This window comes from Rhinatrema bivittatum, chromosome 5 (genome assembly GCF_901001135.1).
Source record: "Rhinatrema bivittatum chromosome 5, aRhiBiv1.1, whole genome shotgun sequence".
Taxonomy (NCBI): Eukaryota; Metazoa; Chordata; class Amphibia; order Gymnophiona; family Rhinatrematidae; genus Rhinatrema; species Rhinatrema bivittatum.
The window spans coordinates 226493268-226513196 of record NC_042619.1 but is presented as its reverse complement, the minus strand read 5'-3'; the positions used below and the strand labels follow the sequence as shown (position 1 = coordinate 226513196).

General features: G+C 41.3%; 1 protein-coding gene across 4 annotated transcripts in view; it reads right to left on the bottom strand.

Annotated features, from left to right (window-relative positions):
• CNKSR2 (connector enhancer of kinase suppressor of Ras 2) overlaps positions 1-19929 on the bottom strand; it is a 469908-nt gene that overhangs the window by 336815 nt on the left and 113164 nt on the right. For all 4 annotated transcript variants that reach the window (XM_029603391.1, XM_029603393.1, XM_029603392.1 and 1 more), the window contains exon 3: positions 11606-11808. In XM_029603391.1, the coding sequence (XP_029459251.1) occupies positions 11606-11808 (203 nt within the window). The remainder of the gene's footprint in view (positions 1-11605; positions 11809-19929) is intronic.

Genomic DNA, 19929 nt, shown 5'->3' with positions numbered 1-19929 from the left:
GGGGGGGGGGGGAGGGCGCGTGTGGATTCATTTTTTACATTTCATTTGTGGTTTATTTCATATTGTTTATTTTACATAATAACATAGTAATGATGGCAGACAAAGACCAAATGGTCCATCCAGTCTGCCCAGCCTTCTGTTAAAGGTAGTAACTGCCGCTCCATGCAGATTACCCTCATGTCTTCTGTTAAAGGTAGTAACTGCCGCTACATTCAGATTACCCCATGCCTTCTGTTAAAGGTAGTAACTGCCACTTCATGCAGATTACCCCATGCCTTCTGTTAAAGGTAGTAACTGCCACTTCATGCAGATTACCCCCATGTCTTCTGTTAAAAGTAGTAACTGCCGCTACATTCAGATTACCCCATGCCTTCTGTTAAAGGTAGTAACTGCCGCTCCATGCAGATTACCCTCATGTCTTCTGTTAAAGGTATTAACTGCTACTCCATACAGATTATCTCCATGCCTTCTGTTAAAGGTAGTAACTGCCGCTCCATGCAGATTACCCTCATGCCTTCTATTAAAGGTAATAACTGCTGCTCAATGTAGATTACCTCCAAGCCTTCTATTAAAGGTAACTGCCGCTCAATGTAGATTACCCCATGCCTTCTGTTAAAGGTAGTAACTGCCACTTCATGCAGATTACCCCATGTCTTCTGTTAAAGGTAGTAACTGCCACTCCATTCAGATTACTCCATGCCTTCTGTTAAAGGTAGTAACTGCCGCTCCATGCAGATTACCCCATGCCTTCTGTTAAAGGTAGTAACTGCCGCTCCATGCAGATTACCCCCATGCCTTCTGTTAAAGGTAGTAACTGCCACTCCATGCAGATTACCTCCATGCCTTCTGTTAAAAGGTAGTAACTGCCACTCCATACACATTACCCCATGCCTTCTGTTAAAGGTAGTAACTGCCGCTCCATGCAGATTACCCCCATGCCTTCTGTTAAAGGTATTTACTGCCGCCACATGCAGATTACTCCCATGCCTTCTGTTAGAGGTAGTAACTGCCGCTCCATTCAGATTACTCCATGCCTTCTGTTAAAGGTAGTAACTGCCGCTCCATGCAGATTACCCCATGCCTTCTGTTAAAGGTAGTAACTGCCACTCCATGCAGATTACCCCCATGCCTTCTGTTAAAGGTAGTAACTGCCGCTCCATGCAGATTACCTCCATGCCTTCTGTTAAAAGGTAGTAACTGCCACTCCATACACATTACCCCATGCCTTCTGTTAAAGGTATTAACTGCCGCTCCATGCAGATTACCTCCATGCCTTCTATTAAAGGTAACTGCCGCTCAATGTAGATTACCCCATGCCTTCTGTTAAAAGTAGTAACCGCTGCTCCGTGTAGGGTTTCCAGCTGCCTGGTTCTGGACCAGATAGCCAGATTTTCAGCTGTGCTGTATAGTGTCCAGTCAGACGTACTGACCGGACACAAGTGGCCACCAGGTTTGATCGCTAGGTAAGTATTTTTCTTCCATGCTACAGACATGTTTTTACTGCCCTGAAAATAGTGCAGGTGCGTACAATTCAGCCAATTCCGTGACACTTCACTGAAAAAAAGCTAGAAGAGTGAGTACGGATTCACTGAAGTTCAGCTAACAAATCAACTGGCGGTCAATCTGTCTTCCTGCACCCTCACGCCGGCAGCAAAGCAATAAGGCAGAATCAATAACAATGCAGGCTTTAATGTGCGCACTGCAGTCACACAGTTTGCATCCTCTTCTTAGTTCAGAAGCAGAGGATTGTGAATAATTAATTTACCATCATGTTTATTAACGGCAGGGCACAGCAGCTAGAACCACAAAATAAATAAATAAGATGATGAGGGAAGCCGTAAGCATCATGAACAAAGGATGGAAGAGAGCAGATTCCTTTGGCTGGCTACCCCCATCATATAAATGAGCAGAGGATGTCTTGGGTGCAGGGTTTCTGTCCCACGCCTCACAAGGAAAAGACAAGACATTAATGTGACCACACGCAGCAAGTTCCTGCGTTCTTCTCTTAAACTTTTGACCCAGACTGACTGTGTAGCTGGAGAGAGATGGTGAAAGAGATAACACCGCTCACCTGATAAATTACTTTTCCTGTTTGGTACTTTTTTTTTCATGAAAATATTGGAGGTGAATTTTCAAAGGAGCTAAGTATGTAAATGTGACATACTATCAAAAGACCATTTACCTGCTTAAAGTGCACTTACAGTTTTAAGCACGTCAGTCCTTTTGAAAATTCCCATACACTGTATATACATTAAAGAGCACCATTCTGTGCACTGATTATAATCAGGGGCTCCTGATCTCCCATGATTCTGCCCCTTCCCGCGGAATTTGCTGCTCGCTGTGGAATCACCACATGAGACCAGGGAGCTGGGTCCAGCTGGGTCAGGTCAGGTGGGGAAGGTTATAGGCTGCCGACCCATGGCGGCGCTTTCAACCTCTGCCACTGCCACCGCATGTTGATCGCGTGACAGGAGGAGAGTGGCAGTATGTCAGAACATGTCCTCTTCCTCTGCATATGTAGGCTTACTCATTAATACATGCAATGCATTTAAACCTTGTATATTAATGTATTGAATGTGTATAGTTTTCCAACTTATTTAAAAAATATATGCACAGAAATGGCCGTGAGCAGATCTACACAAGTATTTTATAACCTGTGCTTACGTAGGCTTATGCGATAATAAATGCAATGCAGTGAAACCATGTATATGTACTGAATGCGCATCTTTTTCCTACTTATTTTAATATATGCGTGTATATTTCACATGGGAAAGTGAAGAAAGACTTACTCGTGTGAGTCTCGATTTACGAGTTTAAGTCAGCCAATTTTAAAACGTGCGCGCATAAATGAAGTCAACCAGATTACCAATTAGTCCACCAGTTCACCCAATCCTCCTCCAGGTCATCGGGACCTTCCTGGTTCTTCAGCCTGAACTTCCCCCAGACCTCCCACTCAGTCTGTACTACACAATAAACACGTTTAATATCATTTATGCAAGATAATTAGCAGGTGCAAAGTATCCGTGTAAGTTGGTAAATGTGCATTTGAAAGTGTCTTTTAAAATGGTAATTTATGTGTATAACTGTTGGCCCTGCCCCTGAACGCCCCCTAGTCTGCACTTTTTCTGCGCGTGTAGATTTGCGTGCAAAACTGAAAATTCATGCATATAAAATACAGACCGGGCAAGTAGATGCCATTTACACGCACATATGTTAATTGTAATGTGCGCAACGTTTTGAAAAGTCACCTTTTAGTCTTCATTTGCTTCTTAAAATCCAAATAATCAGTTTCTCCCCCCTTAATGTTCTGGATAAAGCATTCCACATGTCAGGTCCCATAAGCGAGAAAAAAAAAATCTCTATTTTTACATCTCATGCAATCGATAATTTCGTAGCAGAGGAAAAGCAAGCTGGTTCTGCTCTGGAGATTGCAACGTCTGCACTGAGGTTTGCCAGGCCAATAACTTACTGATACAGGATGGATTCCCCCTGTACGAATGATGGTCAGAATTTGAAACTGAACCCCCTGCTATATTGGCAGCACAATGTACTTTCTTCAGTCTTGGTGATAAACCTTACCACTGCATTGTGAACTAACGGAAGAACATGGAACAGATTTTAGGTAGCCCTGCATATAGTGCTTTACAGCAAACTAGCTTCATGAGCACTAAGGCTTGTGTTACTGTTCTGAAATCTTCAGAAGCAATAAATAATGCTTTACGGGTCAAATCAAATCGCTTTCAATTTGAAAAAAACACAACCTAGCCACAGCTTTAATACGGATGTAAACGCACCCCCCCCCCCCCCCTTTCACCGAGGCCACCTTCAGCGACTGCAGGGGTGGTGAATAGCCCTTTGCAGCTGCAGAACCAGGGTTCTTTCCTCTGGGGACTAGCAAAATGCTATGGAGCTCAAGGGGAGAAAAACAAAAACAGGTCCTCATCCAGCCGAGAAAAGAATTCATTTCTAAAATTCCAAAAAATAAATTCCAATCTAAAAGCAAGCAGATTAACAGTCCAGAAAATGAAGCAGAAAAAAAACAATTCATCCAGATCAGATGCATTACAAACTATTCAGATCCAGTTCCATCTTCCTCCTCCAGATCTTCTGAATCAAAAACGGTCCTGTGTTTCTTCATCTCTCTCTCTCTCTCTCTCTCTCTCTAACTATGGCTTCCCCAGGCAGAACTAGCACCAATGAATCAGTTTCTCTGGCTTTGCCGAGTTTGTTCATCCCTTGAAGAATTTAAGAATTTAAGATACAAGCAGAGGTGATGCTTGCTTCCTTTATAGCGAAAGGATACCCATGTAGTGTCATTAAGAAGGCGTATAAAAGGGCAAGTTTTTGGGTTCGTCAGGGGTTATTACATAAGAGACCCCTCACCCCTATTGAGAGGTCGTATGTGTTTTACAGTATACTCCAATTACACAGAAGGTAGTCAACATTATCAGAACTCACTGGCCAAAGTTGAAAGAACTTGAGGTCTTTAGGGAGTCCCCTATCTTTGCCTATAAGCGGGGGTAAGAACTTGAGAGATGAACTGGTTTCCTCTCTTTTGTCAGATTCCATTGATGTGAGTATTGAGACCCATCAGGGATATTGTCTCGTGGTGGGTGTAGTGTATGTGAATTGTCTTTAACTTTGGAGAGGTTCCAGCATCCTAAAACTTTATGGAATTTTCATTTATGGTTATCTACTACCTGCCAATCAACATTTTTTGATATTTTATTATTTGTCCCTGTGGCCTATTATATGTAGGCAAAACTAGCAGTTGCTTAAAAACCAGAATTACTGAACATCGTAGCAATTTGAAACATGCAGGTGCTGAGGAGTCTTCAGAACAACACTGGATCGAGCTAGGGCACCAAATCTCAGACCATTCTCTTTCTCGTGGTGGGGATTTATGTAAATGTTTTACTAGAATTGAACAGAAATGGATCTATCATTTGCATTTAGTATTCCCAGATGGGCTTAATCAGAAAATAGAGTGAAATATCTTTCTATGTTTTATAATAAAAAATATGATGATTCTCTGTAGTATTTTGTTTCCCCACTCAAGTTGTAGTTCAGAAACAAGATGGGTATTGGTGTTTCCCTCTCTTTAATATGGAAGGGTGACTTGTGTTTGTATATTATTGAATTTTTGGATGTGGTTTGATTATTGGACTGACAGCAGATTTTGAGTTGAGTAAAGTGAATGTAAGATATTCTGTAGGTTAGAAGTTAATTTGTTGAGATATTTTTTAAGCGTAATAATTACGTTCTGTGATTTTGATATGTCTGGCAGTGCTTGCTGACAAGACTCCTTGTGATTGGATTACTCTTTGAGCAGCTGTCTTCTGACTGGTACATTTACAGTCTGGGGAGCATTTATAAAGGCAGGAGAAGTCAGAACGCGTGTTGATTGGCTTTTGCACTCTGTTTCTGGTGCAGTGTGTGGTATGCTTGTTAAGAATTCCCATATAATGAAATGGTAAGTTTGCTTTGATTTTTTTATTTAAATAACTAAGTTTTTCTAAATTTGAGGATTTCTGATACGTAGTATATATAGCGGTGTGTTCTTCTTTGTTTCTTGAAGCTGCTGGTGACTTGTAAGACTTCACCATTTTGGTGCTGATTAGTAGAGTACTTTCGGGCAGAGTTGGCTCCGATCAGTAGCGTTCTTTCAAGGAAAAAAATCAGGTATTTTGAATTTAAACCTCCCGCAGTTTATACTTTGAAAATGTTTTGTGATATTTATTCTATCAGTGTTCAATCAATACCTTGTTGTAACAATTGGTTTTGTTTTATTTTTAACTCTTTTTGCCATCAATAGCATCCCCTAATTACCAGTGGTGGATGCCAATGAAAGTTAGCTAGAAGGTTTTTTCATTATTCACTGTGCTTAATGTTAACAGCGGCACCTTTTTTCAAACTGGTGAGTAGCTACATGCTTAGTTTACGGGATATGACTTTTTTTTTTTTATTGGTTTGGTTGAGCTGTTGATTTGTTTGTTTTATTTTAGCTCCCCTGAAGCAGCCCTCGTTTTCAAGGCAAAACTCGGGCCCCTGTCGGGATTTTTGTGGATTGGTAGCTCTATTTGGAGAGATTTTTGTGTGAATAGTTCCAATATTTTTGGATTTTAATTTTTTTTTGTTTAGCAATATGTGTTTTTATGGATGATTGTGTGTGAATGGATATAAGTGTATGTTGATTTGTAGGGCTGTGTATGATTTCATTTTTGCAAAATTCTTTTATAAGAATATTGTTAATATATTTTTTGAATAGTTTTCATGTGAAGTTGTTATATGATTTTTGATAACATTGGCTTTGTATTTAATGTCTTTGTAATTTGTATTTCTGAAACTAATGATCGAGTTGTTGAAAAAATAAAGAGAAAATGTTTGCTTTTTAATTTGTTAAAATTAATCTGAAATTGACTATATACTTACCCCTTATATTTAATAGATTTAAAATGTGCTGATTGTAATATCTAACAAGTTATCCAGTGGAATGGACACAGAAATCCAAAGAACACTCTTTTTTAAATTTAGAACTTACTTATTTTCTGTCATCCAGGAGCTGATAGCTTCCAAACATTTCCTAAGCTGATGCACAGGTAATATACCATCCTGGGAACAAGGGATAATGAACTGAGATATGAAACCCCCAGGGCAGTTAAGATTTTAGCTAATAGTTGAATATAGATATTAAAGAGATTTGAGGCTATAGCTTACCCTTGCAGTATCCCAGAGTCTAATTTTCTCCATGATGAACATTTATCCCCTACTCATACCTGTTGTGTCCTCATAAACAGAAATGACATAAACTATTTCAAAGGTAAAGCTCTGATATCAAAAGCTCAAAGACGATCAATCATTATTTTATGACATATAGGGTTAAAAGCTGCTGAAATGTCAAACTGCAGAAGAATTGTGGAGGCTCCCTTGTCTATGCGATGCCGAAAGACATCAAGCAAGAAGACCTAGAGTGTCTCAGTACTATGAGACTTTCTAAATCTGAACTGAAATGCATCAGGCAGTTTGTGTTCAGCTAAGAAATCCTCAAGATGATCAAGGAAACAGTTTTCTAACAACCTACTTAATGTGTATAAATTCAATATAGGCTGATAATTTGAGAAAATATTAGCTGAGAATGCCAGGTCCTTTTGCACAGGCCGCACTGCAGCCCAAATTAATTTTTCTTGAGCCCAACCTTCCGCCAGAGATTTATTAATGACACTTGCTAACAAACCATATGTCACATCACTCATCCTCCATGATTCCTCATCCTCTCCTACCTCTGTGCCTTTATCCTCCTCCATCCTTTATTCCTCTACCGCTCCTGCCTGAGATCCCTTCTGTCTCTTCATAGTCCCAGATCCTTTCTCTTCCTTCTTCCCCAGACCCAGTCACTAAGATCCCTTTTTCTCTAATAAAGAACCAAATAAATGAACTAGGCACAGAAATGTCAGAAAATGACTGTATTTTTAAAAATTGTAAAATTAATTTTTTTGCAAACTATGCAAATGTGCCACAGAATTGCCACAGAATCTTGAAGAATCTGCTGCAGAAAACCAGAAGCACTGATTATAATATAAACACAAGTTGCTTTGTCTCAGATGAAGTGAAATTACACCTAAATTATCCTTGACGGGTACATTTTTTTTGTCCTCTGATGTGTCACTTTTTTGCCCTGAGTACTATATTTCCTTCCATTTATAAGCCATCACTTTTCCCAGTTTGACTCTGCCCACACGGTTCACCAGATCCAAAGAGATTGTGTGTCCACGGCTCAAACCGTATCCACGCCAATGAATCAACTCACACTTCCCCTGGTTATCCACCCTGAAAACATCACATTAAGCCAGAAGGCACATGAACTCAGACGTACATACAAATGGAATGGATTGCAGCATGAAACCAATCCAAATGTAGGTAGTGAGTCTTCCAATTTGCAACAATCTTAAGGTGAAATACACAGCACGATAAAGCACAATTCAATATGCTCTAAATTAGCAAGGTAACATTTACAGCAAAAAATGCACAAAAATCAGGAAATTTGCAACTGTGGATCCCCATCAACTCTAACTCAGCAGTTTTTGGAACCTTCAGTACACTGCAAGTGTTCATGACATTATCGGCTTAGCCACTCTCACCACCTGGATGCAAAATAAGTCGAAGTCGGTGCACTGCTGTCCTGATCCTCTGGTATAGGCATTGTACACATAAATGAAAGTATGACAGAGTACAAACAGATGATGAGTGCACTCAGAGAAGGAGTCTAAAAACAGAGGGTGTGCAAAAAGATAAGCAATAAACAATCTGCCTCCAGATCATCATGAAATATTAGTCCAGCCCTGACTTTTTATAACTTCCACCTCAATGCATTCTGCAGGAAAATAAAGACAGAACTGCAAAGGGATGACAAACAGACAACCAGGTTCAGGTTCCTATATCATTCGTAGCTTAATTCCAAATCTTGTGGGATTTGGGCCGAATCCTGGTCTTCTCTTAGATATCCCAATGTTGTTCAGTCCTTACCTTCCAGAAGAATGAACTGGGCTGGGAATTATAGAGTCAGGACTTGTCCCAAATATCTCATGATGACAGCTTGGGAACTATGAGTAAAAAGTGAACAGCGCTAGAAATAAAATTCAAAGGCGAGCTTAAGAAACAGGTAAAGTTATATTTTTTCAAAAACCTTACCAGGATTATTGTCTGAAATATAACAATCATGCTTTTTCCCTGGCATCACTGCCCTGGAGGAGCCTGAATTTGTCAGATTTTGGAAAGTAAGCAGGGTGAGGCCTGACTGGACAACCACCAGGGAAGACCAGATGCTGTGGGCTGCAGAAGGCAATGGCCGAACTCTGCAGTATTCTTCCAAGAAAAGGCCACAGGCACCATGGTGAGGCAGTGTTCATCCAATCCTTGACACAACCTTTCACACTGAGAAGGTGATGGACATGTGGACCAGATTTCCAGCAGAGATGGGAGGAGCCAAGACAGTGGCAGAATGTAAGCATGAGTGGGACACACACACACACAGGGACTTCAGGCTGGGTTGGGGAGAAGATCACAGATTGAGCAAAGACCTGTGATAATACATAGAGGCAGACACTGGTAGGCTGGGTGGATCAATTGGTTCTTGCCTACCAACAGCTTCTATGTTTCTGTAATTAGAAAACATGCTCAGCAGTGTAAATACTAAGCTAAAAAAGATAAAATGAATCACTAGATGCCGAAGATCTCATGCTCCAATTACCAAGATGCACAAAGGGACAGAAAATACAGTGGTTGGCTACTTTGAAGTTCAGCACACCACAGGGGCTGGTAAAAGCCTGGTGATATGGTTAAGATCTTTTTTTTCTTTAGGTCAATTGCAAGAAACACAGTATTGGCCAATGCAATACTGCACATGTGAATTTGCGAAGGGGTATATAGGAGAAATCCCAGAACACCTTAAAGCACCTACTCCAGATATCTAAGCTACTCCATGTTTTCTGTAATCCACTGAGGTTTGTGGATCAGTGGAATATTAATCTTTTTTTAAACTTTTTATTTATAAGTTTTAATTACAGTTCAAGTCGTAATCTTGATGCAATAAACATAGAATCAAAAGATACAATATCATGAGAAACATAAAGAAAAGGAAGAAATAACGATTCATATCTTTCCAAGCCCTCTAATACTGGGGGGATACAATACCACAACGCAAAGAATAAATTAACAAAGAAATTTATGGCCTGCGGCATTTCCTAAGTGCTATAACATTCAGAACAGTACTCAGTGAAATTACCAAGTGGATACAGTAACAGAAAACAGAAAGATTTCTAATTAAACTGATCTACTATTGATGAAACTGGCCAACTGACTAGGTTCAAAAAATATATTAAGCATCTCTACATTTAATATAGCATTTGCATGGGAAGTTGAGGGAAAACATTGCACCTAACTGCTGAACTCTCGTTCTCATCAACAGAAACTGTCTGCGCTTTTTCTGAATCTGCCTAGCGGCATCAGGGAATACTCTTACCTAAACTGTAAAAAGGACTCGATCCAATGCCTAAAAAATAGCCTCAGGAGCCAATTTCTATCAGGTTCCAAGACTAAAGACACAATCAGTGCTGAGGGTTCAGCCAGCACAGTATCTGAAGCCTCCAACGTCGGGGCAATATACATTTTTCAAATAGATAAATAAATAGGCCTATAGCAGCACAGACTCCCGGTCATGGGGGCGATTCCCTAGGGAAAGGGAATACCTTAGCTAGGCCAGGAGGGAAGAAAGAGCCCGAGGGAAGAGAAGAAGTCCAGGGAAGGGCATTACTGATGAGCCATGAACCACAATGCTGTCTTTTGGGATGGTGGGGGGGGGGGGGGGGGGGGGGGGGGGGGTTTAAGGACTGCTAGGGAAAGCAGAGCTGCTTCTGTTTGGTTTTCCTGTGATTAATAAGAGTTCATGAGAGACCAGGCAGTCTGGCTTGAATCCATCTTCTGGCCAGACACAGGCCGCTCAAGGTGCCGCAGGATCTAAACGTGTATTATTCGGTGTCACATCACCTTAGCCTGCATTAAACAGAAGTCACTACATTTAGAATGGTGGTTCACGCTTTGGTTGTGTCCCATCTGGGCTCTGCATTGGCCTCCTGGAGAGAATAATGTGCAGACTTCAGATAGTCCAGAATGCAGTGGCAAGAATACATTAAACAAGAAGAATCCCAAGTATTTATTAAATCAATTTGCCTATCAAAGGACATCATTCCCATAATATTCATAAATTATTCAAATAATTTTATTATCAAAATAAGTAGACAATACCCACAGGCTATATAAATTATATACAAGATACACCATATTTCACAAAAATAATATTGCAAATTTCAGTATATCATTTGAAACAATAAATGCAAATATTACAGCCCTCCTCTTTTAACATATAAAACACCTTACCATCAGTTTGAATATACCATCCACACATACATGCATCGTTTCCAAAATACTAAACCAATTCCACACATGTTACCCCACCATACATCCACACATACAATACCAAAAACACAATTCAAAAACACCTCAACAAAAATTTTAAAAAATTGTTTACAAATATAGATACATCATCTTCTTCTCCTGCATCTGGCAATTATTAGTTCAAATGCAGTCTTTTTTTCAAAGATCCCATCTTCTAGTAGATCCTGTCCCTACAAGGTACCCTGATTTCACCTGCACCAGGCTTCATCAGGGGAGAGACACTGCAAAATCTGCTGTTTGCATCCCACCAGCAATGACTGACTTCAGATTGATGACATCCATCCAAACCGTATTGGATGGTCTTCACTACATAGTCTCCGCCTCAAAATAACTTGTATATCTGTTTTAAACCGCTTTGTAAAGTTAGTTCAAGTGGCTGACAGTGCACATGCATGTTGTCAGTTGAAAGTGAAGAGACGCTGTCAGCCACTTGAACTAATTTTACAAAGAGGTTTAAAGCTGATATACAAATTATTTCGAAGTGGAGACTATGTAGTGAAGCCATCCAACATGGTTTGGATGGATTTCATGAATCTGAAATCATTACAGAGTTCACATTCTTGCTAACACATTGCCTCTGAACGTGTTACTTTACCTGTCCAACCAAGCCAACAGGCTTTTAGCTGCTCCAATCAGATCCACCACTGAGGTCAGGAAGTCATTCGGTAATTTCCTGCTACTTTTGCCGTCATAGTGACCACTTCTTCTTCTTCCTGTGATGAAGTTCTGCAGGTTTTTGGCAGATGCATTTAGCTTGTGAGAAAGGGTTTTTAAGTTTTCTGTTTCCAAGCCGTAATTCTGTGGTGGAGAGCAGAAAAATAAAAGACAAAAAGCTTGCATTAGATGAAATGAGGAATTTGTTTTTATAAGAGTATTAACACTGAAAATGCTCTTCAGTTTCAATGCTTTAAAAAAAAAAAAAAAAAAAAGGGTTTTTGTCACAGAAACTAACAGGAACAACCAATTTTCAGTCATTTCTAATTTGTAAAATAAAGCAGACATATAAGCCCTTGAACTAATTATTCCAAATTTCCAAAACTTTATCTTCAAGCATTTTCAAGCAATAATCATCTTTTTTTTTTTTTTCGTAAAACGTAGATTCTCTCAAAAAAATAAAATGCAGTTTTCCCATGAGAACAATTAAAGGTGAATTTTAAAAGCCAGGTGGGCACCAAAATCAGGAGATGAGGGCACAAGTTGGGCTCGCGCGCACTCAGCAGATTTTAAAAGCCAACCAGAGGCGTGCGTATCCCCCGCTGCACGCTCATCTCGCTTGATTTCAAAAAAGCGGTGACGTCTGGGCGTGGCACGAGTGGGGCATGGGCCTTTTGAGGCGTGGCCAAGAGATGTGCGCATAAATTCCTACGCATCCTGGCACGCCCAGATCCACCACCGCGTAACTTTACTTCTGCTGGGGAGGAGGTGTAACTTAAAAAAAATTAAAGAAATTAGCCATTTCTGCCGAGTTTAAAGAGTCGGGAGGAACTGGGGGAAGTACAGGTTCCACCTTTAATGCTTTATCGGGCACTGGCAGAAAGAGATCAGAAAGTTCATGTTATGATGCTCTCAGATTAACCTTTACCCCCTTTCATTATCTTGGATTCAGCTTTCTGGATGACAAAAATTATTCTGCAAACCCTGAAAAGAAAGACTTAAGATGCTCAAAGTGTACTCATCAAGGGAAAGCAGGATGGGGGGACATAATCAAAACTTTAAAATATTTGACGGGCTTCAGTAAAGTATGGTAAGAGGAAGTCTTCCATAGAAGAAGAAATTCAAAGACAAGGTGTCATGATGTGAAGCTGCAGAGACAAAGGATTTACGCCCGTAACCGGCCTTGCACGCGCTGGGCCTATTTTAAAAAGGCCCGGCGATGCGTGTAAAGCCCCGGGATGCGTGTAAGTCCCGGGGCTTGCAAAAAAGGGGCGGGGTGAAGGCGGTCCGGGGTGGTCCGGGGTCAGGCTCCCATCACAGCGGCCATATTTGTCGCTGTGCCAGGGATTGTGTGCTGGCAGTCGGCCGGCAGGCGCAAAAGGTAAAACAAAATTTTTGAGGGGGGGGGTTAGGGTAGGGCTGTGGGGGGGAAAGGTTAGGGGAAGGGGTGGGAAGGTCAGGTTAGGGGGAGGGAACGGGGGAAGGCAGTGCGGCTCAGCGCGCGCAAGGTGCACAATTGTGCACCCCCTTGCGCGTGCCGACCCCTGATTTTATAACTTGCGTGCGCCTGCGCGTGCAAGTTATAAAATCGGATATACATATGCGCGCGCCGGGTAGCGCGTGCACATGTACGCCTGCGCGCAACCTTTTAAAATCTATCCCTATATTTCTTAGTCAACCACTTTGTTGTTTTTTTTTAAACTGAACTCCTACAAAGCAAAAACTTAAATTACTGCCATATTTTTCTATTTCCTCCCAGTATTAAAAACGTTAATATCATCAATGAATATCTGCATGCACCATTCAACATTGAAATCGCTACAGGTCTGTTCTGCAAACTCTCAATTACGCAGTCCCCAAAAGTTGCACAGCATGGTTATTTATATTAATTTATTTGTTGGCTTTTTCCACGGTGCCTTATAATAATAAGTAAAAAAAACAGTAGAAATTAGCACTAACCTGTAAAACCCTGCATAGTGCATCCTTTACTTGTATTAATTTGGATTAAATGTTTAAATGCTAATAAAAAGTAAACGAAAAGCATGATCAACAAAACAAAGAAACAGGTAAAAGAAAAGAAGGAGGGTGTGAGGTATATGGCTCAGTTATATGAAACTCTGGAGGGCTAACAAGGATGGGAAAATACAAACCAATGGGCAGAGAGCAGTTTATACAACTTCATCAAGCTGGGGTAACTTGCATTGAGCAGTCAGAGATAGAATCCTAACAGTAGATGGGGATAACCTGCATAGAAAGGCCATTATAACCCTATACATCAGTGGCATGACTGCATCAGGCTCCCAAGTAGGCTGGAATAACATACACATGCAGCAGTTACAGCCCTAAAAGCAGCAGAACAGTTGCACTAGGCTTCCAAGAAGACCAGGGGAACCTGCACCGAGTGACCAAGATTAAAACCCAAACATCAAAGAGCATGGGGAGGCCAGGCAACAGCCTCACAAGGTTTTTTTTTTTTTTTTGGGGGGGGGGTCATAGAGCAGGCCTGGGTGCTGGTCTTATAGGAATTCAGTTCACCTTTCTGCCAGTTGGTCTGGGTGTCATGCCGGATGGGAGAAATGGTTGGGGGGAAGAGGGGGAAATGCTGTTGGTTTAAGAATGGAATTTCTATGCTCATCTACCCAAGATGGTAGAGAACTTGAAAAGACAGATCAGATGCACAATTATTTTTTATCTGTCATCATTCATTATGTTACAATGTTAAATGTAAATTAAAAAAAAAAAGTAATAGGGAACCAATAAAACTGATGAAACAAGGCAGCAGGAAAATAAATTGGTAAATTAAAAATAAGATGAGCCATAGATTTTTGTAACACAAAAAGAGGAAAACAGAAGTAGAAGGCAGAGTGAAATAGAGACCATTACATAAATCCAGTTTAGAAATAGTAAGAGCCTGACTGAGCAATCTATTTAATGGAGGACACATTAAGATAAGGATGTATACCTGGAATCTTATAAAGATAATATCAAAAAGTCTTAAGTGTGGCAGTAACTGGAGGAGAAAATGTGAGTTTGGAGTCAGAGAACAAAAAGAAGACAGTCAAGAGCAAAACCCTGTGATCCACCAGTAGTGACAGATCTAGGGGACGAAAGCTGTGCATTACTAATAACAGAGAAAAACAAATATCAGTGGAACCAAGCAAGAACAATACCAAACAAATCCCAGTCACACATAAGCAGAAAGCAAAGGCTCGTGATTTACCATACCAAAAGGCAGCAGAGAGATCGAGCAAGATTAAAACTGAGGACAAACTACATCATTTAGCAGAGTGAAGATCAGAAATTATATGAAGAAAGCAGATCCTACAGAATGTGAAGGGCAAAATTCCAGTTAAAACTTGTTAAGGGTTTCAGTATCAAAAATTAAATAAGGGGTGTGAAAAGAATGAGCATGTTGTTCGAGAAGCTTAAGATGCAAACGGAAAAGGGAAATAGGATAATTAGATGGCATAGTAGGATCATGATGTTTTTTAAATAAGAGGAGTTAGCTCAGCGTGTTCCTATTGACTTGAGAAGTCTCCCTAAGTAAGCAAAAGATCTATGAGAAAGCACTGGAGTAACCTGAACAAAGCGGCAGTGACAACCCTAAAAGGCAAGGCTGGGTGAGGAACATGAAGGGAAGACAGCGTAGATGTTGGGTTCCATATGGGAATTTTATATACGCATCCACCTAAAGTTGACTGGATGGGCCATTTTGGTCTTTATCTGTTCTCACTTACTATGCTACTCTGTTACTAAGATAAGCATATTTACATTGACTAGGGAAGACTCCCTAAGTAAGAGAAAGACTTAACAGATGACTGAGATGAGGTACAAGAATAGGAATTACAGAAGGATAAAAGAAGGGAGAGAGAGGTTTACTAGGACAACATGAAATATGAGAGGATAGGAGAAACTTAGACACTTCCTCAGTGGTAATAAGATCAAACGAACAAAATATGCTATGGTGTTTTATGCAATGACATTTTTTTACCACATTGAAAGAAAACACTGCTGAATAGAGGTGATTTTAGAAATGCAATAGTAATTGCTAACATTTCGAGAGTCAAAGTAAGAGAAAGAATATGAAGAAGGTGGAGACTCAAGCAGAGTATTCATAATCTGATACAAATTCTAAGAATTTGGTTCACTGTGCATTAAATTATAAACATACAATTTAGCAGCATGCAGAGAAGAAGAATGTGCTTCAACAGCTCGTTGATATTCCATCTGCAACAAAGGATTCCAACTGAAGCAACAAAACGTGTCTTGAATCCCAAAAAACAAGAGGAGAAAACTAGGAATTGGGATTAGAACATTTTGTTGTAAGAGGAGATAGATGAGCTAGGGTATCAATGAGCGACATGATAGAAGTAATGTAACCAGTATCATCGAAAAGGAACGGAAACAGGAGTATTAGCAAATAATTTTGTTTATTTACAAAATGTTGCATTCCACACAGTCCACAGAGAGGGTTCAAAATAGATTACAATCAATCCGTACAAAATAATATTTCAAGGTTGCAACCACGAAAGTTCCTATGTAGGGCACAGGAAGAAGAAAGGGAAAGAGAAGAATTTACGGGAATCTGAAAAGTAACAATCGCGTGACCTGAGAGCTGAAAAGGATGAAGACATAAATTGCCAGCTGAACTGTTTTGGCTAAAAACCAGGAGGGAAGTCTTCAAAAGTGGTTTGCCTGGTTAATGTTGGGAGTCAGTCGGACAAGCCTGGAGTTTTCGCTTTCCCATCCCTCTCAGCGGATAAACGTTAGCCTAGTAAAACTTAACCGGATAAAAGGAGGCAGCGTTGGGCAATGTTCCGGGGGCATGGCTTTATTTTATTTGGCTGATATTCAGCGCCAGCAGGATAAACTTACCAGGCTAACTCTGGTCGGAAAAACTGCTGCCTTGAAGTCAGCCAAATAAGCGGCCTATTCCTTCACCCCTACCTCAAGCAGCCGAGCATCCTGATTTCCCTTTTCCCCAATCCCTTACCTTAAAACAAGTTTAACTGCAAATACTCACCTCCTAGCCTCCAAAATTGCCCCGGAAGCCCAGTGAGAGGAAAAGACGCTCTTACCGTCTCCCATCGCCTGCAGTTCGAGTGCTGGCACAGCGGTCAACTTTATCAGCACTCAAAGTTCATTTACTCACCTCACTTGACCACTGATTGGTCCTTTTGCTGACATGATGTCAGCTGTTTTAGCACTTAGACTGCAGCCTAGCTTGGTCTTTGGCAATATTCAAAACTCGGGTAACTTTAGTCAACTATATATTCAGTGGCACTTTTACCCGGATAAGTCCCGCTGACAATTCCACTAAACTAATGTAGGTAACTTTATCCAGATCCCTCATTTTAATTCAGTACATCAACACAGTGGGGCAGATTTTCAAAGCCCTACGCGCGCCGGGCCTATTTTCAAAAGGCCCAGCGGCGCGCGTAAAGCCCCGGGACGCGTGTAAGTCCCAGGGCTTGAAAAAAGGGGTGGGGCATGGGCAGGGTGGTCTGCGGAGGGAGCCTCCAGGCACAGCGGCCATTTGGTGCTGTGCCCGGGCTCGCAGGTCGGCCGTTGGCCGGAGCGCACAACTTATAAAATAAAGGTTAGGCGAGGGGGGGGTTTAGGTAGGGCTGGAGGGCGGGTTAGGTAGGGGAAGGGAGGGGAAGGTGGTTGGCGGCGTGGAAGGAAAGTTCCCTCGAAGGGAACGGGGAAAGCCTTCGGGGCTCCCCTAGGGCTCGGCGCGCGCAAGGTGCACTAGTGTGCATCCCCTTGTGCGCGCCGACCCCGGATTTTATAACATGTGCGCGGCTGCGCGTGCATGTTATAAAATCGGGCGTACATTTGTGCGCGCCGGGTTGTGCGCACAAATGTCCGCCCGCGCGTACAACTTAAAATCTGGCCCAGTGTTAACATTTCCATATACAATTTCTTAAACAATTATTAATATAGAAATCATTCTTCCCATATTTTTCTTTTACATAATGAATATAAATTTTATAAGTAATAGTGGAAATTGAGGGCGTGTAAAAAGTGGTCAAAGAAAAAGGAAATAATTCCACAATTATATCATTTAGCTCACAGGTAATATCTGTGAACTTTACCTACTTGCATCAAACCTTAATCCGCTTTCACATTAGGGTTACCATCCAAAAACTTGCATAAATCTAACGGATCTATAAATATATATTTATTGTCCCTTATAACTCAAAATACATTTACATGTGTATTTGACTATAAATTTCCCTCCTCTCCTCTCAACCTCTGGTTTCATTGAAATACATTTTCTCCTTCTCAGCTTTACTGAATATTAACCTGAAGATCTAATGTCTGGCCACTAATATAAGAAGGCACAGAGAGCAACTGTGAAAGATTTTAAGAAGAACTGATGACATAAAATGTTATCCATAAATAAATAAATAAATAAATAAATAAAAGATAAAGATCCTTTTTCAACTTACTACCAAAATCTTTATCCACTCTCTCATCACCTCCTGCTTAGCCTACTGCGACCTGCGCCTGACAGGTCTCCCACTGAACCATCTCTCTCCACTACAATCTATTCAAAGTTCAACTGTGCAGTTTATCTTCCTCCAATGTCATTATCACCATGTAACTAGGGCTGGGGCAAGAGTATTTCGTGCCCTAGGCGACCTTGCAGTCATGCAAACCCCTCCCTCAACTTACCTCCAGCACAGCGTGCCCTCCTACCAGCGTCAGGGGTGCCAGCACAGTGCTCCCTTCTTTGGCAGTATGGTCTCTGGAACAGCAACTCGCTGGCCTTGTTCTGGCAGGATTTTGCTGCCCCCCCCCCCCCCAATTAGGGTGCTCTAGGTGACTGCCTAGTTTGCCTCATGGAAGCACCGGCCCTGCGTGTGGCTCTGTCCCCTCAAGTCACTACACTGGCTCCCTATCCACTTCCGCATACAGTTCAAGCTTCTCTTAGTCACCTACAAAAGTATTCACTCTGCAGCGCCAGCTCCTCATACCCACTTCACCATACTCCTTCCTATGAACTCCATTCAAAGGACAAGCTGCTCTTATCTATGCCCCTTTCTTCCTTCACCAATTCTCAACTCCGTGCTGCTTTCCACCTTGCTGAACTGTGTGCCTGGAATAGCTTCCCTAAGTTTGCATGCCATGCACCATCTCTAGCCATATTCAAATTAGGGTTGCCAACTGGCAACCCTGATTTTCAGGACAAGTTGATTCAGTCCTGGTTTTACCCCATTGCCTGTGTAGACTTGTAGTTCTGATATTCCTATTGCATTCCTTTAGAATAGCAAGACTACAAATCCCTGCATACTGTAGGGTAAGACCAGGACTGGAGCAGTTTGTCCTGAAAATCTGGAGCCAATTAATACCCTAATTCAAATCCTACCGGAAACATAGAAACATGGCAGCAGAAAAAGACCATATGGCCTATCTAGTCTGCCCATCCACCCAATTAATTTAGCTTTAAAATTTCCATCACTTCCTCAGAGATCCCCTGTATTTATCCCATGCTTTCTTAAATTCCGATACTCTTTTCGTCTCAACCATCTGCACTGGGAGGCTGTTCCTCAGTTACTACTGAGTCTAACGCTTTTCACCTTCATCCCATGACCCCCTCATTCTAGATCCTCTTTTCCTTTAAAAGAAGCTCACCTCCTGTGCATGGAAACCTTGGAGGTACTTAAATATAACTATTATGGCCATATTCAAATTAGGGTCCATTTTTCTGATTGGGTGACTAGAGATCTGGATCAAGGTAAAGCGCTCGATGTGATCTACTTGGATTTCAGCAAAGCTTTTGATGCAGCCCTGAATAGGAGACTTGTGAATAAAATGAGAAGGTTGGGAGTGAGCGCCAAGGTGGTGGAGTGGATTACAAATTGGTTGACTGACAGGAGAAGTGTCTAATAGTAAATGGATCCTATTCTGAAGAGAGAACAGTTTTAAGTGGATTGCCACAGGGATCAGTTTTGGGACCGTTCTGTTCAATATCTTTGTGAGTGACTGAGGAAGAGATAGAAGCTAAACATTGTCTCTTTGCGGATGATACTAAGATCTGCAACAGAATGGACATGCCTGAAGAAGTAGAGAGAATGAAAAGTAATTTAAGAAAGTTTGAAGAGTGGCTGAAGATTTGGCAACTGGAATTCAATGCCAAGAAGTGCAGAGTCACGCATGTGGGGTGCGGTATTCCAAAAAAGCGGTATGTAATGGCGGGTGAAAGACTAATGCACACACACTGGGAGAAGGACCTTGGGATGATAGTGTCTGGTGATA